Raw genomic sequence first — 27,510 nt, forward strand, 5'->3', positions numbered from 1 at the left:
TTATATACATTTATTTCAAAAAAGGACAGAAAAGAGCAAGGTGAGTAGAACAGTCACTTTGAAGTTTCAGCTTAAGCATAATGGACAGTATGGCCTGCTGTTTCAATGACCTACTTCAGTTGCTATGTTCATCTGCAGCTGATCTACCTGGTTATTATTCCATAATCACATCTCTTTTCACTCTGATTAAGAAATATTTTAAATGAAGGTTACATATAACTGGCAATATCTGAAAGGTTAGGTTCCTGCAGTTTGGGAAGCATAATTCTCACACCCTCGATGACCTTGTGGATCTGTGAGCCAGTCATCAGGAGCTCAGTCCCTGGGCCTTGCAGCTGAGCTTGTGCACAGGTCTCTCTTACAAATGGGATCAGGGGAACCATGCTGTACATGTGCTGGGCCTGAGCCTTCAATGCACTCACTCGCCCATGTAGAGCTGACAGGTGCTGGTGGCAGCGCTTGAGTTTACATTGCACATTGGCCAATGCACCACGGGATCTTTTGATCTTTAGTAACTCTGCCTTCACCACACTCAGGCTCTCTGCTGTCTCTTCCCTTTTCTTCTCCAACTCTGGGAACTGACTGTTGAGTTTCTCCATTTCCTCTTCATCCTTTGTGATGTTTGCTTTCACATGAGAGAGATCCTCCAAAGCTATGTCCACTTCAGACTTCCTGTACAGTCGCTCCTTCTCAAAGGCAACTGCCATTGGGATCCCTGGAGGGAAAATCAAAGACATAACCCTCAGGATAATGTGACAGACAAGTTCTCCACTGTAAAATGCCCAACACTGTCCCTCTTACCCATCCCAACCAGCACCTTCTAACCCCAGTGAGACTCAATCAATAAATTTCTACTCAAAACTGACAATGCACTCTGATGTATCACACATTTCCAAACCCAGAAGTTCTTCAAAAGCTCAGGGAGGACCTGATCAATCCCATCAAAAGCTTATCAGTTCTGTCTGTGTTGAATTCCACAAGAACCCCACATAACATGAAATTTAAGAATCTTGAACTGGTCTATAAGTTCTTCTCTGTGTTTTGAACATATATGCTTATGGACTGTGAGATTGCATGTGGTAATGACTTTAAAAAAATCTATTTTTGTGATGTTAATCATCGGGTAAATATGAGCCAGTACACCAGGATGATCATCCGGAATAGTTTGTGAACAAGTCCCATGGGGCCTCCTGTACATATACCCCCTTACATAGTGAAACATTACAGGGTGCTTCATCACAGGAGAGGCCTAACGTCAAACCACATTGGGAGGAATAAGATCAAAGGTTTTGTCATTTTTAGAAGAGTCATTTGACTCAAAATATTAAGACTTCTCTGGAGACAGATGCTGCCAGTCCTGCTGGGTTTCTGAACACATTAAAAATAGGTTTTAAGGAGTACTTTAAGGATGGTTAAAGATAGCAAGGTGGAGAGGTCTAGGGGGGACTTTGAGAAAGTAACAAGGGAATTGATAAAGGTGGACCAGTAGACGTAATATACTTGGATTTCCAAAAGTCATTTGTCAAATTACCACACGTTATGCTGTGTAATAAGATATAGCCCATGGTGTTGAGGGTAGTATATTTGATAGGGGATTGGCTAATGAATAGAAGAGAGAGAGATGAGGTAAAAGGGGTTTTTCAAGATGACAACCTGTAACTAGTGGAGTGCCACAGGGATTAATGCTCGGATCACCATTATTTATAATATACATCAATGACTTGGCTGAGGAAAGGGAATATATTGTAGCCCAGTTTATAAGAGACACAAAAATAGGTGGGATAGCAAGGTTTAATTTCTCCTCGAAGTTGCATGGCTCTGATATTCCAAGCAAAGCCTTAGCATCAGCAAATCAACCATGGGATTGACTGGCAGTTCCAGAAGTTGCTGTCACAGTCAGACCTTAGAGAGACCTGTGCAGCTGGTAAGAACATTAGAGGAAACGCCGGTGAGGATGAAAAGGGATAGGGACAGTTAATTGATAAGAATCTGACGAATCAAATATGACATGGGAAAATATAAGGCAATGTATTTTGACAGGAAGATTAGAGGAACTAAATATTATTTAAATGTGGAAAGACTGCAGGAAGTTTCAGAGCAGAGGGATCTGATGGACCTCATGCCTCACTCATAGAAAGCTGGCATCCACGTTTTGTGGGCAAATGGAGAACTGGCCTGTATTTCAAACGGAATGGAGTATAAATATAGGGAGGTCTTGCTAAATACATACAAGGCACGAGTTCGACGACACCTTGTATACTGTGAACAGTTTTGAGTCCCTTATATTAAGGAAAGGTATACTGGCATTGAAGGCAGTCCAGAGAAGGTTCATTAGGTTCATTTCAGGTATGGAGAGGTTGAGAATATCTGGAGAGGTTGAGAATATTGTGTGTGTATTCAATGGAGATTAGAATGATGAGAGGCAACCTTATTGAAACATACAGGATTCTTGGTGGGGGTGGGGGGGGCTTGATGGGAGAGATGTGGAAAGTTTGTTTCAAAGAACAAAGAACAAAGAAACCTACAGCACAGGAACAGGCCCTCTGTTTCTTCTTGTGGGAGAGTCTAGGACCAGAGTGTGTCATCTCAGAATAAGGGGTTACAAATTTAAAGCAGAGAGGAGGAGGAATTTCTTCTCTCAGAGGGTAGTGAATCCAAAGAATTCTCTACCGTAGATAGTTATTGAAGTTGGGTTGTTAAGTATAAGGTTTTTAATCAGTATATGAATCGAGGGTGATGGGGAAAAAGCAGGGAAATAGAGTTGAGGATTATCAGAGCAGCCATGATCTCATTGAATGGCAGAGCAGACTTGGGCTGAATGGCCTGATTCTCCTGCAGGATATGGTCCTCTGGAAATTTCAGAGCATGGGGCCCAGACAGCTGAAAGCATGGTCACGAGTGATGGAGTGACTGAAATAGGGGATGCGCAAGGCTAGAATTAGAAAGGTGCAGAGATTGTAGAGGATTGTGGGGTTGTACGACATAACAGTGAATAAGAGGGTGAGGCCATAGAGGGGTTTAAACATTGGACTGAGAATTTTAAAAATGAGTTGTTGTTTCTTGAGAAGCGAATGTAGGTCAGTGAGCCCAGGGATGAATAGTGGCAGAGCTTGGTTTGCACTGGGATAGTAGCAGCAGAATTGTACATGAATTAATTCAGATCCCCGGAGAATTGAAGTTGGAAGATGGTGACGAGTGGGATGGAATAATTAATGTCTGACATCACAATGGTTTTCATCATCTGAGGTGGGAGGCAGGAGCTGGGCGATGGTGTGGATGTTATGGTCAGTCTTTGTAAAAATCAATACTTTATTCTCCTGATAAACATCTTACCGATACAGGGGATAACAAAACTCAGGCCGATTCCGATGTCTCTCCCAGTTTGTTTTTCTCCCTTTTTCGCTCTGGATCCCTTCAGGGTCTGCTCCATTTGTTTCAGTGAAACAGCAGCTGCCTGGAGCTGCACCTCAATCCGTTTCCTCTGATCCTGTACCTCTGCCAATTGATCCTGCGTGCACTTAAGGCATTTCTGCAGCTCCTTCTGTTCCGTGCTCAGTTTGCCGTGCTGAACCATCAGCTTCTCACAACTGGTGTCAATGCCATCCACAATCCTACTCGCAGCTTCTTCCGCTGACAGGATCTCTCTTTGTGCAGACTCAATCTCAATCTTAAATTGTTTACTGTCGGCCTCACTGAGATCCCCTGTTCCGGCACTGACTGTAAGTTCCAGAAGGGATAGGATGGAAGAGACCCCTCTCAGGAATGGGGGGTAAATGGCCTCTTTGCAGTCCCTTTCACAATCTTCCATCGTGCTCAGGATTAATCTGCAGCAACAGACGAGATGGACATCAGTCAGTATCGATGAACGACAGAAAAGTCCAGTTTCAGCTCCACAGCCAAAGGAATTGGACAGGGCTGGGTCCGCAGGAATTGGTCTCTGAGGTAGGGGAGAAGGCAAAAATGTTACAGGAAGAGGTGGAAGCAGCAAGAGAACAGTAGTTGGGGGAGAAGATAGAGTATTAAATGAGAAGCAGATGGAGATAGTAGAAAGTAAGAGATGAGAAGGACGTGGAGGCAGATGTAAGGAGGTAGGAAATAGATGAAAGTATTTCATTACAGGGTGGCTGCTTGATCTTGGATATGAATAAGTGCTGCACAGGGCTAGGCAAACCCTCAACTACCTGTCTACCTTTTGGGAGCTGATAGCATCGGTACAGTCCTGGGCACAAGCCACCACCACTCTTCCAACCTTAACCCAGTGTACAACTTCTCAATGCTGTCATCACAATCCCACTACAACACCTATCCCTTCCCTCTTTCCCTCCAAACCCAAATTTTGTCTATTATGACTGTAGTTACTTCTCCCGAGATATACTCAGGATCTAATCACCTTTGATGAAGCAGGGGAAGATGCAGAATAAAGGAATCAATCCTGAGTGAGAGTTGGGTGGAGGGAGAGACAGTGGGCCTCGTTGGTCTCAGGATAAATTGCTGGTTGTTTCAGACTGAGAGAAAGAGAAATGTCTTTACTCTGACAGATGTGAATCTTTGGAATTCTCTGCCCCCGGGAGCTGTGCATGATGAGATATTGAGAATATTCACGGCAGAGATTGATAAGATTTTCAAACACTAAGAAGCTCAGGGGATGTGGGGACATGGCAATGGAGGTGACCTGTAACCTTTCTTTCTCACTGTCAACCACGCAGCCAAACTTTGTGATATCCACAAACTAATCCTCCCTGCACATTCTCATCTCCATCATTGATGAATATCACAAACAGTAAAGGACCGTGCACTGATCCCTGTGGTATGCTGCTGCACACTGGACTCCAGTCACACAAACTGCGTTCTACAACTACCCTCTGTCTCCTGTTAATGTGCTGATTTTGGATCCAACTTACCAAATTACCCTGGACCCCATATACTTTTATTTTCTTTATCAGACTCCCACGTGGGACCTTGTCAAAGGCTTTTCTGAAATCCAAATAAACTATATCAACTGCACTAGCCTCATCTACATACCTGGTCAATTCCTCAAAAAAGTCCAGCAGATCTGTTAGGCATGGCGTCCCTTTGATAAGCCATGTTGACTATCTCTGATCAACCCTTGCCTCTCTCAATGGAGATAAAACGGTGTGAAGCTGGATGAACACATCAGGCCAGGCAGCATCAGAGGAGCAGGAAAGTTTGATGTTTCAGGTCGAGACCTTTCTTCAGAAATGGGAGAGGGGAAGGGGATTCTAAATAAATAGGGAGACGGGGGGAGGTGGATAGAAGATAAGATAAAGGAGAAGATAGGGTGAGAGGAGACAGACATGTCAAAGAGGTGGGGTCGGAGATAGTGAAGGTGAATGTGGGTGGGGAGTTAGGGAGGGAATAGGTCGGTCTAGGGAGGATGGACAGGTCAAAGAGGCGGGATGAGTTAGTAGGTAGGAGATGGGGGTGGGGCTTGAGGTGGGAGTAATGGCTAGGGAGGTGGAGTCAAGCTGGGTTGGTTTTGGCATGTGGTTGGGGGAAGGGAGATTTTGAAGCTTGCAAAGTTCACATTGATACCCTTGGGCTGCAGCATTCCCAAGCGAAATATGAGTTGCTGTTCCTGCATCTTTCGGGTGGCGTCATGGTGGAAATGCAGGAGGCCCAGGATGGACATGTTGTCCGAGGAGTGGGGGGGTAGGAGTTGAAATGTTCCATGACTGGGAGGTGTAGTTGTTTGTTGCGAACTGAGCGTAGGTATTCTGCACTGTGGTCCCAAAGCCTCTGCTTAGTTTCCCCGATGTAGAGGAGGCCACACCGGGAATAGCAGATACAGTATATCACATTAACAAATGTGCAGGTGAACATCTGTTTGATGTGAAAAGTCTTCCTAGGGCCTGGGATGGGGTTGAGGGGGGATGTATAGGGGCAGGTGTAGCACTTGCTTCGGTTGCAGGGAAAAGTGCCAGGGGTGGTGGGGCTGGAGGGGACTGTGGGGCAGACAAGGGAGTCTCGGAGAGAGTGGTCTGTCTGGAAAGCACGTAAGGGTGGGGAGGGAAAAATGTCTTTGGTAGTGGGGTCAGATTGCAGATGGCGGAAATGTTGGAGGATGATGCAGGTTGGTGGGGTGGTACTTGAGGGCGAGGGGGATTCTGTTTTGTTTATTATTGTGGATAGGGGATGCGAGGGATGAGTTGCAGGAAATGCAGGATTCACGGTTGAGCCATCACTATGGAGGAGAAGTTGCGGTTTTTGAAAAAAGAGGACATGTGGGATGTTCGGGAGTGGGATGTCTCATCTTGGGAGCAGATACGGCAGAGGCAAAAGAATTTGGAATAGGGGATGGCCTTTTTACAGGAAGGTGGGTGAGAGGAGGAATATTCTAGGTAGTTGTGGGAGTCGGTGCACTTAAAATGGATATCGGTTTCCAGGTGGATGCCAGAGATGGAGACAGAGAGGCCCAGGAAGGAGAGAGAGGTGTCAGAGATGGTCCAGGTAAACTTAAGGTTGGGGTAGAAGGTGTTAGTGAAGTGGTGAACTGTTCGAGCTCCTCATGGGAGCACGAGGCAGTGCCGATACAGTCATCAATGTAACGGAGGAAGAGATGGTGGATAGGGACAGAGTAGCTTTGGAAGAGGGATTGTTCCATGTATCCTACAAAGAGGCAGGCATAGCTTGGGCCCATGCGAGTACCTAATGCCACCCCCTTTGCAGGAAGTGGGAGGAATCAAAAGAGAAGTTGTGGAGGGTTAGGACGAGTTCAGCTAAGCGGATGAGGGTGTCGGTGGAGGGGGACTGGTCGGGTTTGCGGACAGGAAGAAGTGGAGGGCCTTGAGGCCATCTGCATGCGGAATGCAGGTTATAGGGACTGGACATCCATGGTGAAAATGAGGTGTTGGGGGCCAGGGAATTAGAAGTTCTGGAGGAGGTGGAGGGCGTAGTTGGTGTCATGGATGTAGGTGGGGAGTTCCTGGACCAAAGGGGAGAAAATGGAGTCCAGATAGGTGGAGATGAGTTCGGTGGGGCAGGAGCAGGCTGAGACAATGGGTCAACCAGGGCAGTCAGGTTTGTGGATTTTGGGAAGGAGATAGAAACGGGCCGTGCGGGGTCGGGGAAAGACGAGGTTAGAGGCTGTGGGTAGGAGGTCACCTGAGGTGATGAGGTCATGGATGGTTTGGGAGAGAATGGTTTAGTGCTCAGGGGTGGAGTCATGATCAAGAGGGCGATAGGAGGAAGGGTCAGAGAGCTGGCGTCTGGCCTTGGCGATGTAGACCTGGACCATCTCTCTTCTTCCTGGACCACTCTGTCTCCATCTCTGGCATCCACCTGGAAACCGATATCCATTTTCAGCCCACAAACTCCCACAACTACCTAGAATATTCCTCCTCTCAGCCGAACATCTCAGATGTCCTCTTTTTTCAAGAACCACAACTACCCCTCCATAGTGATCAAAAATGCCCTTGACCGTGTCTCCCGCATTTCCCGCAACTCATGCCTCACAGCCCCTATCTGCAATAATAACCAAAACAGAACCCCCTCGTCCTCATGTACCACTCCACCAACCTCCAAATCCAACGCATCATCCTCCAAAATTTCGCCATCTGCAATCTGAGCCCACTACCAAAGACATTTTTCCCTCCCCACCCTTATCTGCTTTCCAGAGGGACCGCTCTCTCCGTGACTCCCTTGTCCGCTCCACATTCCCCTCCAGCCCCACCACACCCGGCGCTTCTGCAGTGCCACAATGACGCCACCCAAAAGATGCAGGAACAGCATCTCATAGTCCGCTTGGGAACCCTGCAGCCCAAGGGTATCAATGTGGACTTCACAAGCTTCAAAATCTGAATCACCAGCACTTGCTATACTCCTCCAGGGACTCTGTTATTTGGCTCCCTTTGTGCCTATCTCCCTTTCCCCTTTTTTCCAGTCCTGAATATTCCTGGACATCCAGGAACATGCTGGGCCTGTAGTCTCCCCAGTGCCTTTCTGACTGCCTCCCACTGTTTTCCTGTTGACTTACCTTCAAGTATCTCTGCCTGAGCTACTTTGGCCAGATACTGCCTTATTTTAATAAAATGTAATCCAAAGTCCTTTTTGCAGACCATCTTTTTCTTTAACCATAACAAACTGAAACATATGGTATCGTATCAGAGATAATAGGAACTGCAGATAGAACATAGAACATTACAGCACAGTACAGGCCCTTCGGCCCTCGATGTTGTGCCCACCTGTCATACCAATCTGAAGCCCATCTAACCTACACTATTCCATGTATGTCCATATGCTTGTCCAATGACGACTTAAATGTACCTAAAGTTGGCGAATCTACTACCGTTGCAGGCAAAGCGTTCCATTCCCTTACTACTCTCTGAGTAAAGAAACTACCTCTGACATCTGTCCTATATCTTTCACCCCTCAATTTAAAGCTATGCCCCCTCGTGCTCGCCATCACCATCCTAGGAAAAAGGCTCTCCCTATCCACCCTATATAACCCTCTGATTATTTTATATGTTTCAATTAAGTCACCTCTCAACCTTGTTCTCTCTAACAAAAACAGCCTCAAGTCCCTCAGCTTTTCCTCATAAGACCTTCCCTCCATACCAGGCAACATCCTAGTAAATCTCCTCTGCACCCTTTCCAAAGCTTCCACATCCTTCTTATAATGCGGTGACCAGAACTGTACACAATGCTGGAAAATCTGAGATAACAAGGTGTGGAGCTCGTTGAACACAGCAGGCCAAGTAGCATCTGCGGAGCAGGAAAGCTGACATTTCAGGCCTGAAACGTCAGCTTTCCTGCTCTTAAGATGTTGCTTCGCCTGCTGTGTTCATCCAGCTCCACGCCTTGTTATATCACATATGGTATTGTGGTTATTATTACTGAAATGCTCCTCACTGTCTTCTCAAACAGTTTTTCTGAAGAAGGGTCCAGACCCAAAACATCAGCTTTCCTGCTCCCCCGATGCTGCTTGGCCTGCTGTGTTCATCCAGCTCTGCACCTTGTTACCTCTGTTTCTCAAACACCTGCCTGGTTTCATTCCCCAGAATTAGATCCAGCACCTGTTGGTTGTTCTACACATTGATACTAAAAGCTCTCCTGAATGTATTTCAAGATATCTGCCTCCTGTAAACTCTTTATGCTATGATTATTTCAATTAATGTTGGGGTACGAGAAATACCCTTACTGTTATTTTTATACACTGGTGGTTGAAAGGTCAAGAGTGAGTGGCCATCACATTAAGGAAAAGAAGTTTATCACAGACATAGGGCATGAAACAAGGGCTATTTTTGAGGAAAAATATAACCTGACCCTGGACTCGAAGTGCTGAGTAAGACGTCATGATCACATCCAGGAGAGACAGGTCGCTATGACAATCTCTGTATCCAGGTTCTAGAATGGGTTAGAAGAAGAATCACCGTGGTAACCTCTGTAAATAGAGTCAGAAAGACAATGGATGACGAGAGCGTCAATCAATTCCTGGTTGGATTCAAAGAAATTTATCGGTTGCTGTAAACAACCCAAAGGTATGTTTCAAATCCAGGCGACTAGGAACAAGCCCAGATAACGCATCCTGAAGAATTCCAGCTGATACATCACTAGACAGAAACATGAATAAAGATATAATTATGGAAGCATACTGACCTCAGTTTAACATTTCCCCTGAAAGGTAGCACCTTCACCAAAGCAGCACTCTCTCCTTCGCTTACAGGCTGTGGGCCTCAATCTGAATTAAACTCCTGGAACTATACTTGAAACCCCAGCATCTGAGTCTGAGGCAACAGTACTGTCCATGGACAATATCTGATACTTTGAAAGGATTTTCCAAAATTTGCCAATGGTAAACACAAACGTGTGAGAGCAATTCTCATCACTAAGTCTGCCCAAATGTTCTGTGCATGACACATCACTGGAACTTTAAGTGATATACCATGAAATCTGTTGTCACAAAGATTCTTTTTGGCTCCTGACTAAGTCATCACATAAAGCAGCCTTTATACATCAGACCTCTTTTTGTCTCTGTCAAGTGTCTCTATGAAAGATGCTTTGTAACAGAGGAGAAAGACTGGTGCTTGTTTCTTGCAAGTGAGCATTAATACTTCCAATTCGAAAAATGAGACAGTCTTCCCAGTCTCTGAGTCCTAATTAACACTGACCTTTCCAAGCCCATTCACTATGGCTGGAAGTTTTAAATGGTTGGTCAACACTGAGAGGAAATGGTTCAGATAATAAATGCATTCACTATTAAGATCAGACAAGATGCAAGCAACAAACTGTCCAAAACAGAAAGCAATAGAGAAACAATAAATAGCACATTTATGTTCAAGAAGACGCATGGGACACTTGCTTTTATTAAGTGAAGCTCAGAATACAAGAGCAGAGCAGTTATTCTAGTATTAAAAGTTTGGTTAGGCAACAACTGAAGTACTGTATACAGATCTGGTCCTCATATTGGAAGGCAGCTTGATGGGACTAGAGAGGGTGTGGAGGAGATTCCCCAGGATGCTTCCTGGGCTGAAGGGTTTGAGATACAGGAAAGCTTGGCCAAGGTGAAGTTGTTTACCTTGCAGTAGTGAAGATTGAGTGGGCAGTGTGCCGTGAAGTATATAAAATTATTGGGACAGAGGTAGAGTGGATGGAACGACTTTTTCCTATTAGTAAAGGGTCAATAACAATAAAATATTGGAGCAGGAGGAGGCTATTCAGCCCTTCAAGTGTTTCACTATTCAATGATTTCATGGCTGACCTGATAACCCTCAACTCTATTTCCTTGCCCTTTCCATAAAAAAAACTATCTCAAGTCTATCTTAGCCTTGAAAATGGTTAATGATCCAACCTTAACAGTCCTCCATGATAAAAAAAAATCACAGATTTCACGATCCTCTAAGAAAATAAATTTCTCCCCATCTCTCTTTTTAGTGCATGACCACTTAGTCTAAGATTATTCCCTTTGGTCATAGACTCTCTCACAGGGGAAAGAAACTCTCATGTCTAACCTGTCAAGACCCGTAAGAATCTCATTATGGTTCAATAAGGTCAGCTGTCATGCTTCTAAATTCCAATGAATACAGGTCCAAATCAACACAATCTTTCATTACAACACACACTAGCTATCAGTCTAGTAAACCCTCTCCGCACTGCCCTCAATGTTAAGTTATCTTTCCATTGATAAGAAGCAAACGACTGTTCACAATATTCCATCTGTGGTCTGACTAGTGTCTTGTATTAGTTATAGTAAAACCTCACCATTTTCATACTCTATTCCCTTTGAAATAACACCCAACATTCTGTTTGCCTTCCTGTTACCTGTTGAACATGGATGCCAGTTTTTTTGAGATTCATGCATGAGGACACCAAACCTTTCCATGTTGCTGCTTTCTGCAGACTTTCTCCATTTAAATAATATTCAGCTGCTCCCCTCTTCCTGTAAGAATGCAAAACCTTACATTTTCCCACATGATAATCCATCAGCCAAGTCTTCACCCACTCACTTACCCTGTCCATATTACTTAGTGAGACTACAATGTGAGAACTGTGTATGATTTTGGTCTCCTTACTTAAGAAAGGATATACATGCCTTTGATGAAGTACAAAGAGCAGTAGTACACTGATTCCTGGGATGAGGGCACTGTCCTATGAGGACAGGTTGATTAGACTTGTCTCCTATTTTCCAGGGTTAAAAGTGTACAAGACGATATCATTGAGGCATATGAAGATATAGAATCCCTAGTGTGGAAGTAGGCCATTCAGCCCATCAAGTTTCCACTGACTCTCTGAAGACCATCCCACCCAGACCTAGCCCACTACCCTAACCCTGTAACTGCATTTTCCGTAGCTAACCCACCTAACCTGCATATCTCTGGACACGGTGGGCAATTTAGCATGTGCATCTTTGCACTGTAGGAAGAAACCAGATCAACGGGAGGAAATCCACGCAGACACAGGGAGAATGTTTAAACTCCACACAGACCGTCACCCGAAGGTGGAATCGAACCCAGGTCCCTGGCGCTGTGAGGCTGCAGTCCTAACCATTGAGCCACTGTGTTGCCCAACTTGAAATACCAGAGCATGCAAGGCTATGGGTCAGTGCTAGAAAGTGGAATTAGAATGCAGTCATAGAGCTATACAGCACAGGAACAGTCCCTTCGGTCCAACTTGTTCATGCCAATCAGATATCCTAAATTAAACTAGTCTCATTTGCCAGTAAACCCTTTCTATTCATAAACCCATCCAGATGTCTTTTAAAGGTTTTAATTGTACCAGCCTCCACCACTTCCTCTGGCAGCTCATTCCATTAACGCACCACCCTCTGCATGAAAAAGTTGCTCCTTCACAGGTGGATATCTAATGGCAGGCATGAACACAATGGGCCAAAGATCCTCATTCAATGACTCTGTTAGTAAGTCTATGAACCATCTTATTTTACCTTTTATTGTACAGGCCTACACCACCCTTTTCTTCCATTTTCTTGACTTCCTCTAAGTCTCCTGGAAGATTTGCTTCTCAAATTTGCAACCAATTTTATTTCAATAGTTTCCATCCATGATTTTAATTGTGTGTTTTTGTTTGTTCATGAATTCAGTGTGCATGGAGATTTAAAACTTTTATCTGCACCTTTCTTTTTCTGGAAAAATGCTGTTGATGATGAAAATCTGTTAGGTGAAGAAAGAACTGCTGGAGATACTCAGCAGCATTTGCAGAGATGGAGTTAATGTTTCAGGTTAAAGCTGTTTGATCAGAAATGGAGGAATGTTCGAGGGGAGACTGCTCCAAACAGGGAATCAGTGAAAATGACAGGTAGAAAAAGCAATGGGGAAGGTTGGCATTGCGGTGCATAAAACAGAATTTGAACCACCATAAAATCGTTACTATTGTGGAGTCAGCCCATCATTACATGTAGATCCATGAAAGAGATAGCGAGGGGTCACAGCAATGGAAAGCAGCGACGTGTGAAGGGTCTAAGCACATCACCCAGTTAAGAGTCTAATAGAAAGCCCATCCGGTCTGCAATGGGGTGGAATACTACAGCCCAACAGGAGGTTCATTACACCATCATTCCTTTGTAAGAGCTAAACCATCCCTCACCCCATAGCTCCACCAAATGCAATTCCCCTTTGAAAGCTGCCGTTGAACTGTTGGCGGCCGACCTGATCAGGCCTTGGTGAATAATTTCCTTTTCACACCGGGTTGGCCCTAGCTCTGTGATTCTGTGCCCCCCAGAGCTACTGAGGCCTCCCACCCAGCCCCACTCACTAAGTTTCAGCCCCCACCGCAGGGGCTCAATCCCAGTCTCTGCACCTCTCCCTGGTGGTCCCAGTGCTGCCTGCCTGTGCTCCTGTCAGAACCCATGGGATCTGTTGCCTCTCTGAGGGGGGGCAGTGATCTGCTCAGTTTCTTCCCGGTGGATCCCTCACCCGCCTTCCCGGAGCTGAGCCGAGTCGATCCCTCTGTCCCGGGTCGGTCTCTGTGTCGGGTTGTATCCTCTGTCCTGGGTTGATCTCTCCCTGTCCCGAGTGGATTACTCTTCCCGAGTAGATCTCCCTGTCCCCGGTGGATCATCACCTCGTTCCGAGTGGGTCTCTCCCCGTCCCGAGTGGGCTATCTCCTTGTCCCGAATGGCTCCCTCTGTTCCGAGTGGATCATCTCCGTGTCCCGAGTGGATTCTCTCCTGGTCCCGAGTGGATCTCTCTGTCACGCTGACTGTGCTGTAGATTTGAGCGAGTGTGCTCTGATCCCAGTGACTGGCTGGGAAAGACGAGTCGGAGAGTTCGCAGTTTCAACCCCCAGGAGCTGGGCAGTAAGGAGGGACCAGAAACTCAGCAGCAAGTAAACTGTTGGGAATAACAGAATGTGTTGGAGGGGAGACGCAGGAAGAGAGAGAGGGAGACAGAAAGAAGGACAGGCTGAAAGAGAGAGAGAGAGAGTGACAGGCAGAGAGAGAGACGGAGGAAAAGGAAGAACGAGAGAGAAAGAGATCCATGCAGAAAGAGACCAGACAGACAGAGAGAGAGAGACAGACAGACAGATTAGCAAAACAGAGGTTCTGAGTTCTGAGGAAGGGTCACTCCATCCGAAAGATTAACTCTGATTTCCCTTCACAGATGCTGCCAGGCCTGCTGACCTTTCCCAGCAATTTCTATTTCTGTTTTGATTTACAGCATCCGCAGTTCTTTCAGTTTTTACTAGAGGTAGTCAGGGTTAGACACACACAGGGTGAATAGGAAAAGACGGAAAAACACAGAATTTTAAATATTTCTTCTCATTGCAAATAAAACAATGCTTCAGGTAATCTGGCCAAACAGAACCATCTTCATGCAGGTTATGATTTCACTTTAAAATCCTTTGGAAAATGTTGAAACGTTAAACTGGCATGGTGCAGAGAGATTGCAATGGGTTTATTAATTCGGTCCTAGTTATTTCTCCTATTCATTTGCTGCCTGCCCTCTCCAGATCCTTTTACATCCCTCATTTTTGCAACAATAAAAAAGAAACTAATTCCCTGTCAGTCGATGTCAGAGAGACTCTGTTCCAGCAATTGATTGCGGTGGAGAATGCCACACTCCACCTAAGTGCCAGGATCAAGATTGAATTATCTCCCCAACATTTCCAACTGTAGATACCGAAAACTCTGAATTAAAAGCAATGAAATCGTGATCATTGGTTGTTCTTCACACAGTATTATTGACCATGAGACTTAATACCACTATATGCCTATCTCATTTGTGTCATTCATTCAATACAGAATACTTCAAGCAATAGCTATAGCCTGTAAAACCAAGAGGCTGTTGTGGAGTGGCAGTAATATCCCTAACTCTGAACCAGGAGGCCTTGATTGAAGTCCTACCTGCCCCAGAGGTGTGAAATAACATCTCTGAACAGGCTGGTTAGGAAATATCTAGTCGGAAATATAAAAATTACTCAAGTGCCAAACAGCGAGCATCTCTAAAAAGGGCGAATCTAACCATGGTCTGTAACAACTCATGGCATTACTTTCACTGAAACCCCCTCCCGTTAACATCCTGGGGGTTATCAGCCATATCACTAGAGGGCTACAAGAGGACGTCTAAGGCTCAGAACAAAACTAAAATATGGCAGAGGCTGGGAACCTAAAAAAAGTAAAAACACTGGTGAAATCCTGCAGGTCTGGCAGCATCTGTGGAGAGAGAAACAGAGTTAATATTCTGAGTCTGGTTATGCCTCTTCCTCAGAACAGGAAAGTTTGGAAAACGGTGATTTTAATGCTTTTGACAGAGAGGGAGAAGAGGAGCAGGAGGAATCGGAGTTGCCCTGAGCAAAAGAGAAAGCGCTGGTCATGGTGATTTTGAAGAGATAGAGATGTACTTCAAGTGTCAACGTTAGTTGTGAAAAGAAGTTGGGTCTGCTCTGCTGGGAGGAAAGCCAGCAACACACAAACAAATCATGGAAAGTGGCGAGTTTGAAATCAAAATGAAGGACAGAAATCATGTTCTGTAATTGTTCAAATCAATATTGTGGCCTAGAGTCTGTAGAGTGCTTAAGAGGACAATGAGGAGCCATTCGTCGAGATTGTGTTGAGGTCCTTTGGAACACTGCAGGAGACCCAGAACAGAAGTGTTTAGCATAAGAGCAAAGTGGTTTATCGAAAAGCCAGAGCAACTGGGAGTTCAGGGTCATCCCTACTGGCAAAGAGGAGGTGTTCCACAAAGTAGTCAGCCAGATTGCATTCGGTCTCAGTGGTGTAAAGGAGACTGCATTGTGAGCAGCAAATACAGGAGACCAGATTGAACAAAGTACAAGTGAAACACTGCTTCACCTGGAAGGTGCATTCAGGCCTTGGGCCGTGACGAGGGAGCGAGTCAATAGACTGGTTACACATTCTGTAATTGCATGTGAAGGCCCTGTGGAAGAGTGATAAAGAGTTAGGAGTGATGATGGAGTGGACCAGGGTGTCACAGAATGCTGAGGTAACAAGGTGTGGAGCTGGATGAACACAGCAGGCCAAGCAGCATCACAGGAGCAGGAAAGATGACGTTTCGGGCCTAGACCCTTCTTCAGAAGTGAAACAGTCTGGCCCTGAAACGCCAGCTTTCCTGCTCCTCTGATGCAGTTTGGCCTGCTGTGTTCATCCAGCTCTGCACCTTGTTATCTCAGATTGTCCTGCATCTGCAGTTCCTACTATCTCTGTCTCAGAATGCTGCCAGAAGTGTGTTGAGTACTTCCAACATTCTGCTTTTAATTCAGATTTTTCAGCATCTACATTGTTTGGAATATGTAGGAGAGATGGAGATGACACATTGAAGGAGAGGTGGATGGTGCAATGGAGGGAGCAAGGGAGAAGGGAGAGATGGAGGGGGAGTAAAGGGTGGGAGATATGGAGGGGGAGTGATGGAGTGGGGAGAGGTGGAGGGGAGAAATGAGGGGACTGAAGGAGGGGAGAGAGATGGACGGCAAGTGATGAAGGAGGTAGTGATGGATGGGAAGTGATGGAGGGGGTAGTGATGGAGGGAAAGTGATGGAGGAGGTAGTGATGGAGGGGAAATGATGGAGGAGGTAGTGATGGAGGGGAAATGATGGGGGGTTAGTGATGGAGGTAAAGTGATGGATGAGGTAGTGATGGAGGGGAAATGATGCAGGAGGTCGTGATGGAGGGGATGTGATGGAGGGGAAGTGGTGGAGGGAAAGTGATGGAGGAGAAATGATGGATTGGGTAGTGATTGAGTTGGTATTGATGGAGGGCAAGTGATGGAGGAGGTAGTGATGGAGGGGAAGTGGTGGAGGGGGTAGTGATGGAGGGGGAGATGGAGGGAGAGAGATGGAGGTGGGAAAGTTGGAAGTGGGAATGATACATTGGGAACCTATTCAAATATCTTTTAGCTACTGTAATTATATATCTCTTCTGGCAGCTTGTTCCATATATGCACCATTCTTTCGGTAAAAAACCTGTCCCTTAGGTCCCTTTTAAATCTTCCCCTTCTCACCCTAAACCTATGCTGTTTAGTTCTGGACTCCCCTACTCTGTGGAAAAGACGTTTGCTATTCACCTTATCTACGCCTCTCGTGATTTTATAAACCTCTATAAGGTCACCCCTCAGCCTCCTGAGCTCTATAGAAATGTATCTTGGCACATGTGACAACAATATGTCAAATCAAATCAAAAAGTCCCAACCTATCCAGTCCAGCCCAGACGAGGTAACATTCTTGTTTATTTTTTCTGCACCCTTTCCAGTTTAATATCCTCCCTTTAGCAGAGTGGTCAAAATTGTTTACAGTGCTCCAAAACTGGCCTCATCAATTTCTCGTGCATTCACAACATGACATCCTAACTCCAGGACTCAATGCTCTGACCGATGAAGGCAAGCGCGCCAAATGCCTTCTTCATCACTTTGTCTATCAGAGAAGCCACCTTCAAGGAACTACGTACCTGCACACCTTGATCTCTCTGTTCAACAACACTACCCAGGGCCCTACCATGAGCTGCGTAAGTCTTGTCCTGGTTTGCCTCACCAAAATATTACACCTTGCACTTATTTACATTAACTTCAGCTGCCATTCCTCAGCCCATTGGCCCAGCTGATCCAAATCCTGTTGTACTCTTAGATAGCCTTTTTCGCTGTCCACTATACCATTAATTTTGGTGTCATCCGCAAACTTACTCAGCGTGCTTCCTATATTTTCATCCAAATCATTTATATAAATGACAAAACATCAGTAGACTCAGCATTGATCCTCATGACACACCGTTGGTAACAGGCCTCCTGTCCAATCAACAACCACCACCCTCTGTCTCCTGAATCAAGCCAATGTTGTATCCAATTGGCCAGCTCTCTCTGGATCCCATGTGATCTAACCTTACTAAGCAGTCTGCCATATGGAACCTTGTCAAAGGCCTTGCTAAAGTTCAGCAGGCAACATCTACCGCTCTTTTTGGTCACATCTTCGAAAAACTTAATCAAGCTTGTGAGACACAATTTCCCACGCTAAAAGCCATGTTGTCTATCCCTAATCAGCCCTTGCATTTCCAAATACATGTAAATCCTGTCTCTCAGAATCCTCTCCACCAACTTACACACACTGATGAAAGGCTGACTAATTTATAATTCCCTGGCTCTTCCTTGCAGCTCTTCTCAAATAATGGTACAACATGAACCACTCTCCAGTCTTCTAGCACCTCACAAGTTGCAGTAAATGATACAAAAATTTCTGCTAGGGGCCCTGCAATTTCTTCCTCAGCTTCCCATAATGTCCTAAGATACAGTTGATCATGTCCCAGTTACTTATGTACCTTTATGCATTTTATACCACCATCACCTCCTCTTCTGCAATGTGGATTCTTTTCAAGACATCACTATTAAATTTTCCGAAGTTCACCTGGCTTTCAGGTCTGTCTCCACAATAAATACAGATGCAAAATGCTCATTTGGTATCTCCTCCATCACCTGTGGTTCCACCTATAGACAACCTTCTTGATCTTTAAGGAGCACTATTCTTTCCTGAGTTACACTTTTGCTCTTAATGTATTTTTAGAATCTTTGGGTTCTCCTTAAAGGTATCTGCCAAAGCTTTCTCATGTTCACTTTTTGCCCTCCCGATTTCCCTCTTATGTGTGCTCCTACTCACCCTGCAGTTTGAGAGGGAGGAAATTGAATCAGATGATGGAGGGGGCTGTGACAGAGGTGGAATGATAGAGAAGTAAGTGACAGAAGGGCAGAGATGGAGAGGAAACAATGGAGGGGGAGAGGTGGACGGGCAGAGGTGGAAGGGGGGAGTGACGGTGGAGAGATGGACAGTGAGATGAATGGGGGAGAGATGGAAGGGGGGAGTGATGGTGTAGAAATGGAGGGGGGAGATAAATGGGGAGAGATAGATGGGAGAATGATGGTGGAGAGATGGAGGGGGGAGCTGAACAAGGGAGAGATGGATGGGGAGGGGAGTGATGGTGGAGAGATGCAGGGGTGGAGCTGAATAGAGGAGAGATTGTCGGGGAGGGGAGTGATGGTGGAGAGATGCAGGGGTGGAGCTGAATAGAGGAGAGATTGTCGGGGAGGGGAGTGATGGTGGAGAGATGGAGCGGGGAGATGAATGGGGAGGGGAGTGATGGTGGAGAGATGGAGGGGTGGAGCTGAATAGAGGAGAGATTGTCGGGGAGGGGAGTGATGGTGGAGAGATGGAGCGGGGAGATGAATGGGGAGGGGAGTGATGGTGGAGAGATGGAGGGGTGAGATGAATGGGGGAGAGATGGATGGGGAGGGGAGTGATGGTGGAGAGATGCAGGGGTGGAGCTGAATAGAGGAGAGATTGTCGGGGAGGGGAGTGATGGTGGAGAGATGGAGCGGGGAGATGAATGGGGAGGGGAGTGATGGTGGAGAGATGGAGGGGTGAGATGAATGGGGGAGAGATGGATGGGGAGGGGAGTGATGGTGGAGAGATGGAGGGGGGAGATGGATGGGGGAGAGATGGATGGGGAGGGGAGTGATGGTGGAGAGATGGAGGGGGGAGATGGATGGGGGAGAGATGGATGGGGAGGGGAGTGATGGTGGAGAGATGGAGGGGGGAGATGGATGGGGGAGAGATGGATGGGGAGGGGAGATGGATGGGGGAGAGATGGAGGGTGGGAGATGGAGGTTGTGATCGGGGCTCAAGGTGAGAGTGACTCTGACATTGACACAGTCATTCTTGGGTGAGGGTGGGGGGTGTGTGGCACGGGGTGTATCTCCTCCCACTCTTGCATCATCACCCTAGGCCCGGAACCAATCTGTGGAACCGAAGACCTCCAGGGGCTGGAATCCTGGCGGAACCGGAAGCTCTGGGGGTGTTGTTATAGTAAGGACTGTTTCCGGTTGTTGGTTTCCATGGCGGCAGTAGCGGGTGAGTGTATCCGAAGAGTCGCTCTATAAACCGCCGCTTGACCCCCATGCCCCCCTCCCCCCAAAAAAGTACCTTGCGGCTTCTTCATCCTACACCACCCGGCCAGGGCGGGGGGGCTGCTCTTGTCAGGCCTCGCGGTGTGTGCGGGAGGGGATCTGATGCCCGGGGGCTGGTGTGTCTGTGCTGGGGTGGTGTAGAGGAAGGGGCGTGTCCGCGCTGGGGGGGGGGGTGTAGAGGAAGGGGCGTGTCCGCGCTGGGGGGGGGGGTGTAGAGGAAGGGGCGTGTCCGCGCTGGGGGGGGGGTGTAGAGGAAGGGGCGTGTCCGCGCTGGGGGGGGGGTGTAGAGGAAGGGGCGTGTCCGCGCTGGGGGGGGTGTAGAGGAAGGGGCGTGTCTGTGCTGGGGGGGTGTAGAGGAAGGGGCGTGTCTGTGCTGGGGGGGTTTGTAGAGGAAGGGGTGTAGAGGAAGGGGCGTGTCCGTGCTGGGGGGGAGTGTAGAGGAAGGGGCGTGTCCGCGCTGGGGGGGTGTAGAGGAAGGGGCGTGTCCGCGCTGGGGGGGGGGGTGTAGAGGAAGGGGCGTGTCCGCGCTGGGGGGGTGTAGAGAAAGGGGCGTGTCCGTGCTGGGGGGGTTTGTAGAGGAAGGGGTGTAGAGGAAGGGGCGTGTCCGTGCTGGGGGGGAGTGTAGAGGAAGGGGCGTGTCCGCGCTGGGGGGGGTGTAGAGGAAGGGGCGTGTCTGCGCTGGGGGGGGGGTGTAGAGGAAGGGGCGTGTCCGCGCTGGGGGGGGTGTAGAGGAAGGGGCGTGTCCGTGCTGGGGGGGTTTGTAGAGGAAGGGGTGTAGAGGAAGGGGCGTGTCCGTGCTGGGGGGGAGTGTAGAGGAAGGGGCGTGTCCGCGCTGGGGGGGGGGTGTAGAGGAAGGGGCGTGTCCGCGCTGGGGGGGGGTGTAGAGGAAGGGGCGTGTCCGCGCTGGGGGGGTGTAGAGGAAGGGGCGTGTCCGTGCTGGGGGGGTTTGTAGAGGAAGGGGTGTAGAAGAAGGGGCGTGTCCGCGCTGGGGGGGGGTGTAGAGGAAGGGGTGTGTCTGCGCTGGGGTGGTGTAGAGGAAGGGGCGTGTCCGCGCTGGGGTGGTGTAGAGGAAGGGGCGTGTCCGCGCTGGTGGGGTGTAGAGGAAGGGGCGTGTCCGCGCTGGGGGGGGTGTAGAGGAAGGGGCGTGTCCGTGCTGGGGGGGGGTGTAGAGGAAGGGGCGTGTCTGTGCTGGGGTGGTGTAGAGGAAGGGGCGTGTCTGCGCTGGGGGGGTGGTGTAGAGGAAGGGGCGTGTCCGTGCTGGGGGGGTTTGTAGAGGAAGGGGCGGAGGAGACCATGGGATGCAGGACTGTGGGGGGCTGGATAGAGTGTCGGGGTTGAGGTTGGCCGAGCGCTAGAGTAAGTGTTGGGATGGAGGGTGAGTGTGGGGTTTAGGGTGGAGGTAGCGTGAGCGTTTGAGTTTGCCAAAGAAGTAGAGTGAGTGTGGGAATGAAGCGGTGTTTTGGAGCGTCTGTGATTGGGATGGGGTTGCTGGACTCCAAAGCAAGGCCATGGAACCTGCACATTGGGGACGGACTGTTAAGGACTGGTGTCAGGAAGCACCTCATGCATCAAGAGGAACCTGTTTGCCTGCTCAAAAACCTGCAAAGGTCAGGGGTCAGTGGGAATGTCAGGGACTGAGATCAATGAATTTCACTTCTTACACATCTTGAGGCATGTGGGACAAAGTCGTGACGATACAGCCAATCATAATGTATACTGGATCAGGTCCATTGGAAGAGCACAAGTTCTGAGGAAGGGTCACTGGACCAGAAATGTTAACTCTGATGTTTTCTTCACAGATGCTGCCAGACCTGCTGAGCTTTTTCAGCAGCTTATGTTTTTGTTCCTGATTTACAGCATCTGTAGTTCTTTTGTTTTTTTTAAACAATGGACTACCTCCTGTTCTAGGATCTCTGTGAGTTTATCACTCCATGTTTAGTCGAACTGTTATTTTCATTATTTAAGGTAATGTTCTGTTTCACCTTCTCAGAGTTGTGAAGATGCAGACATCTGTTGGACGTTCGCGACCATTACTGCAGCTCACATTGGCTCTAGTTAAACCTGATGCTGTGGCTCACCCCTTAATCCTGCAGGTAGGGAGGACTGCTGTTCACCTCACTCATTCTGTGGGCATCTGTGACAGCGTGAGATATAATGATCATGAGAGACTCTGCAGCTTCCTATGGCCCCTCTGCGAATTTGCCCACAGCTCAGTTCAAGCAAGTAGGAAAGAGCTTGCACCTTATGTGACTTTTTTAGTTTGGCAAGCATGGTCAGCTCAGTGCATTGAGTATTTGAGCTGGGAGGTCGTCTTGTGGCTGTGCAGAACGTTGGTTCTGCGCTTTTCCAGCTTCACATCTATTGACTCCATCATCCTGGTAAACCACTTCTGCACCTTCTCCAAAGCATCCACATCCATCCTGTAATCTCGCAACCAGAATTGAACACAATACTCTAAGTGTGGCCTTAATAAAGGCTTATAAAACTGCAACATGACATCTTGGAGTTTTGTGCCTGTGCTGAGTTCAATGGTCTGTAGTCCTCTGACTTTTACTTCTCATCTTTCTTAAATAGTGGCACCATGTTAGGCAACCTCCATTCTTCTGGCACCTCACCTGTGACTATTGATGATGCACATATCTCATCAAGGAGCCCAGCAATCTCTTCCCTAGCTTCCCAGAGTTCTAGGGTAAACCTGATCAGGTCCCAAGGATTTAATCCATCTTTGTGTTTTAACATGTCCAGCACCACCACTGTAATATGGACATTTTTCAAGATTTTGCTATTTATTTCCCCTCGTTCTCTATCTTCTACATCTTCCACAGTAAACATTGATAGCAATACTTGTTTAGTATCTCACCCATCTCCTGCAGTACCACACATAGATAGCCTTGCTAATCTTTATGGGGACCTCTTCTCAGTCTTGTTACTCTTTCGTCCTTAATATGTTTGTAGAATTCCTTCAGATTCTCCTTAACCCTATTTGCCAAAACTATCTCATGTCCCCCTTTTGTCTTCTTGATTTCCCTCTTAAGTATGCTCCTCTTCACTTTATACTCTTCCGGGGCTTCGCTTTATCCCCGTTGTCTGTACCCGACACATGCTTCCTTCTGTTTCTTGAGCAAAACCTCAATTTTCCTAGTCATCCAGCATTCCCTAAGTCTACCAGCCTTGCCCTTCACCCTGATAGGAATAGACACTCTCTGGACTCTGATTATCTCATTTTTGAAGGCTTCCCATTTTCCAGCCATCACTTTACCTGAGAGTCCAATGCAAAGGATGGTAGATGTTTGGAACCCTTCCACAAATGGCAGTGGACGCTGAATCAGTTCTTGATTTTAAATCTGAATTGATAAATATTTGTTTAGCAGGAGTACTAAGGGAAATGGGTCAAATGCAAATAAATGGAGTTGGGCCGTAGACCAGCCATGATCTCATCGAGTGGTGGAGCAGGCTGGAGAGGTTTTATGATCTACTCAGGTTCCTGTCTGTTGGAAGAAAGATAAAGTGTATGGTTTCTAAATTTGCTGATGATGCGAAAGTAAACAGGAATGTGAATTGTCAAGAGAATATTGTCACAAAGATGTTTATGTAGGTTAATTGAGTGGACTAAAATTTGGCCTATGGAATATAAGTTGGAAATATATGAAATTGTCCAATGTGGTGGGGAGAATAGAAAAGTAGTGTGTTATTTCAATGGAGAGAGGTTGCAGAACTCACTGATACAGAGGGATCTGGATTTTCTGGTACATGTATCCTGGTATTGCAAGTGATTAGAAAGACAAGCAGCCTTTATTGCAAAGGAAATGAAGTATACAGGTGGAGGCTGTTAAAGGAACTGTACAAGGGCTTTGTGAGACCACACTTGAAATACTGTTAATTTTTCGGATATAGTTACAGCAGAAGCAGATTAAAGAAGCCTCACTCAACTGATTGACTTATATTCTGAAGATAAATTAAACAGAACAGACCCATTGTTTAAGACTGATATCCATATAGTGAATGAGGCAACAACAGGCGTTCACAGATTTACAAGGGTCCTATTTTAAATCTCCTTTCACCTTTCCCTTCTCCACCCTTTCTATGTCCAGAAGCCACCACCTTCACTGGAGAAAAGCTTAGCTTTCATTACAAAGCCTAATGAGCAGCACTTCTTCCCAGTTAATTCTGGAGTGCTCCCAGTTTATTCTTAAAACATCCAGATTTCTAACATTGTCACTGAGCCTGTTGGAATTCAGAAGAATGAGATGTAATCCTATTGAAACACATATGGTCCTCAGGGTACTCGGCAAGGCAGGTGCTGACTTCCCCTTGTGAGAGTCTGGAAGTAAGGGTCATGGTTTAAAATGACAGCATCTTCCATTTCAGATCTACTTCAGGAGGCATTTCCTCCTGTCATTGTGTCATTAGTCTTAGGAATTCTCTTCCCCAGGCTGCAGTCAAAATGTTTTATTTAATATGTTCAAGGCTGAGCACGTTAGATTTCTGATTGACATGTGAGTTAAAGATTATGGATGGGCAGACCAGCAAAGTGAAGTTGAGGGTCACAATCGCTCAGTCATGATCTTCTGAAATAGTGGAGCATGCTGATTGGGTGCTATGGTTACTCCTATTTCTCGATATCCCTATATCAGCCTGGACCTCTGGTCTTGAGGTGATTCCTTGAAGTGCAGTCCCACTCAATCTAAGCACTGAAGGAAGTCAGTAATGCTTGTGCTTTTAGCTTCATTCCTTCAGTTACTACTTAAACCAGGGAGGTCTGCAATGTGTACCTTTGAAACTTATTTTGTTTGTTTTTCGGCTATACTATAATTACTGCAATGTTTAACTTCTAACATTGATCTCTCTTTCTCCCTTGTTCTTAAGATTCTGTCCCTAGGTACTTATATCTAAGATAACACTTTGTGTGGCAACATAATGCACTTTGCACTGTACTCTGGTACTTATGTACTTGAGTACGTGTGACAATAAAATCGAAATTAAATCTTGTGTAACTCCTTTTTTTTCCTTGATTCTCTTCCAGAAGAAGCAGTTTCTCTCTGTCTCCTCCATCAATACCCATTAGTATTTGACATACAGTTAGATTAACCTTCAACCTTGATGACTTCAGCTTGTACGAGGGGGCATAGCTACAAATTGAGGGGTGATAGATTTAAGACAGATGTCAGAAGCAGGTTCTTTACTCAGAGTGGTAAGGGCATGGAACGCCGTGCCTGCCAATGTAGTGAACTCGGCCACATTAGGGGCATTTAAACAGTCCTTGGATAAGCATATGGATAATGATGGGATAGTGTAGGGGGAGGGGCTTATATTAGTTCACAGGTCGGCGTAACATCGAAGGCCAAAGGGCCTGTTCTGCGCTGTATAGTTCTATGTTCTATTCTCTGTTCTAACCTTGCAAGCATATCTTTATGCATGACTAACAGCTTAAGTGTATCCAGATTTCTCCAATGCTGTGAAGCTTTTGGCTGCCTCCAAATAATTGTAGGAATCTATCATGTTGGATTAAAAACTGGAACCTGTCATGAGTAGGATGACAATGAACATGTTCTGTGATCAAGGATTGCACAGGATGAGTGGCTGAGGCTGTTGGGAAGGACAAGCTTAGTTTGTGCATGCTGTCTAGCTTGAGCTATGTATGTGTAAATGCTGGATGTGGGCCGGGTCAGCCAAGCTCAGAGGTCCTGTTGTTGACCTGTCCCTGTGCTCCACGTTGAGGCTTGTCCCATGAGGAGCAGTGAAGCAGCTCTGTGGCACTGTGGAGTGGTTTGAGGGCAGCATGTTGGCACAGCGGTTAGCACTGCTGCCTCACACCACCAGGGACCCGGGTTTAATTCCACCCTCAGGCAACTGTGTGGAGTCTGCACGTTCTCTCCCTGTCTACGTGGGTTTCCTCTGGGTGCTCTGGTTTCCTCCCACAGTCCAAAGATATGCAGGCTAGGTGGATTGACCATGCTAAATTGCCTGTAGTGGTCTGGAATGTGTAGATTAGGTGGGTTATAGGGGGATGGGTCTGGTGGGATGGTCTGAGGGTCAGTGTGTCATTATTGGGCTGAACGGCCTGTTTCCACACTGTAGGGATTCTGTAACCTATGACCTCTTCCTGTCCTTGACTAACAGTGATCCTCCCACCTTCGCCCTATTCCCTGAGGCAGCCCCGAGTGATTGGAATCACTCATTGTATGAATTCCTCTCGCTCTGTCATCTTTTGCTGACTGTTGTTTTCAGGCTATCCATCAGAAAATCTTGGACAACAACTTCATCATCCTGATGCACAAGTATTTAAAATGGGATCAGGAAGAGTCTCGGACATTTTACGCAGAGCATTCAGGTATGGGTCTGTGCTGCTGGGAGTATTGATGAGTACATTGAAATCTTTCTTTTCAGTCTGCTTGCCATGTAGGTCTTGCTGGCTATTCCCGTGTGCCTACAGTTACTTGTGCTGTGGGCTACAGATTATGGGTTTGAAAACACTGTCATAGAACATACGTACAATGGTTGCCGTTCCAAAGGAAACCATTTGGCTAGTGGTGTGTCTGACAGCTGCATGGCTAGTCCTATTTCCCAGCATGTATTTTCTCTTCAACTCATTCTCTAATTCTTTATGAAAGCCTTGATTTAATCTGCTTGCAGACTCTAACAACTCACCGTGTAATGATCCTCCTCATGTAACAATTGCATCTTTTGGTCTCTTTAAATCTGTACCAGCTGGTTCTCATCAATGGGAACAGCTTCTCCCTGTCTGTTCTCTTTCAGAGCCCTCATAATTTTGAAAAGAAAACTCTTATCCAATCTTACAACATGCTTCATTTTGTTTTCCTGATTTGCTGTATTGTTACAGGTAGATTCTTCTATCAGCGAGTGGTGGAGTTCATGACCAGGTGGGTATTACACACAGCAAACCACAGCCATTGGTACTATCTCCTTTACCCATATGATGACACAGTTGCTCTGCCTCTAACCTTGCCAAATGACTTCTCTCCTGTTGACAGTGGTCCTATGAGAGCCTACATCCTGGCTCGTGACGATGCCATCCAGCATTGGCGCTATCTGATGGGCCCCACCAAGGTGTTCCGAGCACGCTACTCTGCTCCGGAATCAATCCGTGGCAACTATGGGCTGACAGACACCAGGAATACCACACATGGCTCAGGTGAGTATTCTTGCACACATGCGCTGTCTGTCAAATGAAGGGATTGTTTCATTTTAACTTGTACCTGCCTTTGGTGTACTTGCTCTATTAGTAGCAGATGCTAATTAGTAATAAAGTTTATTATCTAATAGAGGAATGGCAGCGGTGCTCCAACAGTGTACATCTTGTTTCATTTGGAAACTCCGGGGTGCCGCCTTTGTCCGAAATTATCATGTGTTTAGAAAATCTTGGCGGTTGTAGCAATTTGAGCTGCAGTTTGTGTCACTGTGGCAAATTTGTGAAGTTGAGAACATCGTGGCTACCACCATCACAGATGTGGTTGCTGTGGCTTAAGTGTGTGCACAGTGAATATAACTATGACTATGACAAGACAATCAGAAGTATCTGACAGGTAGTACCACATTGGCAGCAGTTGGGGGCAGCAAAGGTACATGGTTCTGCAGACAGAACTTAAGAGCTAGACAGAAAATTAACAAAAGTAACCTC

General features: G+C 46.7%; 2 protein-coding genes across 10 annotated transcripts in view; one reads left to right on the forward strand and one right to left on the reverse strand.

Annotated features, from left to right (window-relative positions):
- Positions 1-20,003, reverse strand: LOC125454989 (uncharacterized). 8 transcript variants are annotated; one of them, XM_059648766.1, is made up of 4 exons: positions 19,888-20,003; positions 9,283-9,400; positions 3,334-3,824; positions 1-715 (listed from the first exon to the last, which is right to left on the reverse strand). In XM_059648766.1, the coding sequence occupies exons 3-4, from the start codon at positions 3,806-3,808 to the stop codon at positions 210-212; spliced, it is 981 nt and encodes a 326-aa protein (XP_059504749.1). In that variant the 5' UTR covers positions 3,809-3,824; positions 9,283-9,400; positions 19,888-20,003; the 3' UTR covers positions 1-209. The 8 variants fall into 8 exon arrangements, with proteins under 8 accessions (XP_059504749.1, XP_059504745.1, XP_059504747.1 ...); XM_059648762.1 differs by lacking the exon at positions 19,888-20,003 and adding an exon at positions 13,386-14,015 and having other exon boundaries at positions 3,334-3,937; XM_059648764.1 differs by lacking the exon at positions 19,888-20,003 and adding an exon at positions 13,534-14,013.
- Positions 19,747-27,510, forward strand: part of nme6 (NME/NM23 nucleoside diphosphate kinase 6) — a 13,507-nt gene continuing 5,743 nt past the window's right edge. The window contains exons 1-5 of one of the 2 annotated variants that reach the window (XM_059648769.1): positions 19,747-19,815; positions 21,862-21,964; positions 26,100-26,202; positions 26,713-26,752; positions 26,864-27,024. In XM_059648769.1, coding sequence (XP_059504752.1) covers positions 21,872-21,964; positions 26,100-26,202; positions 26,713-26,752; positions 26,864-27,024 — 397 coding nt within the window. In that variant the 5' untranslated portion in view covers positions 19,747-19,815; positions 21,862-21,871. Of the gene's footprint in view, positions 19,816-21,211; positions 21,479-21,861; positions 21,965-26,099; positions 26,203-26,712; positions 26,753-26,863; positions 27,025-27,510 lie in introns of those variants that run through there. The other variant, XM_048536413.2, reaches the window with a different exon arrangement.

The sequence above is a fragment of the Stegostoma tigrinum genome, chromosome 9 (genome assembly GCF_030684315.1).
Source record: "Stegostoma tigrinum isolate sSteTig4 chromosome 9, sSteTig4.hap1, whole genome shotgun sequence".
NCBI lineage: Eukaryota > Metazoa > Chordata > Chondrichthyes > Orectolobiformes > Stegostomatidae > Stegostoma > Stegostoma tigrinum.

Coding starts and splice junctions, on each gene's coding strand:
- LOC125454989 (XM_059648766.1), bottom strand. CDS start 3,808: ATGGAAGATTGTGAAAGGGACTGCAAAGAGGCCATTTACCCCCCATTC. Junction 716..3,333: donor TTTTGTTATCCCCTGTATCG/GTAAGATGTTTA, acceptor TTTTCCCTCCAG/GGATCCCAATGGCAGTTGCC.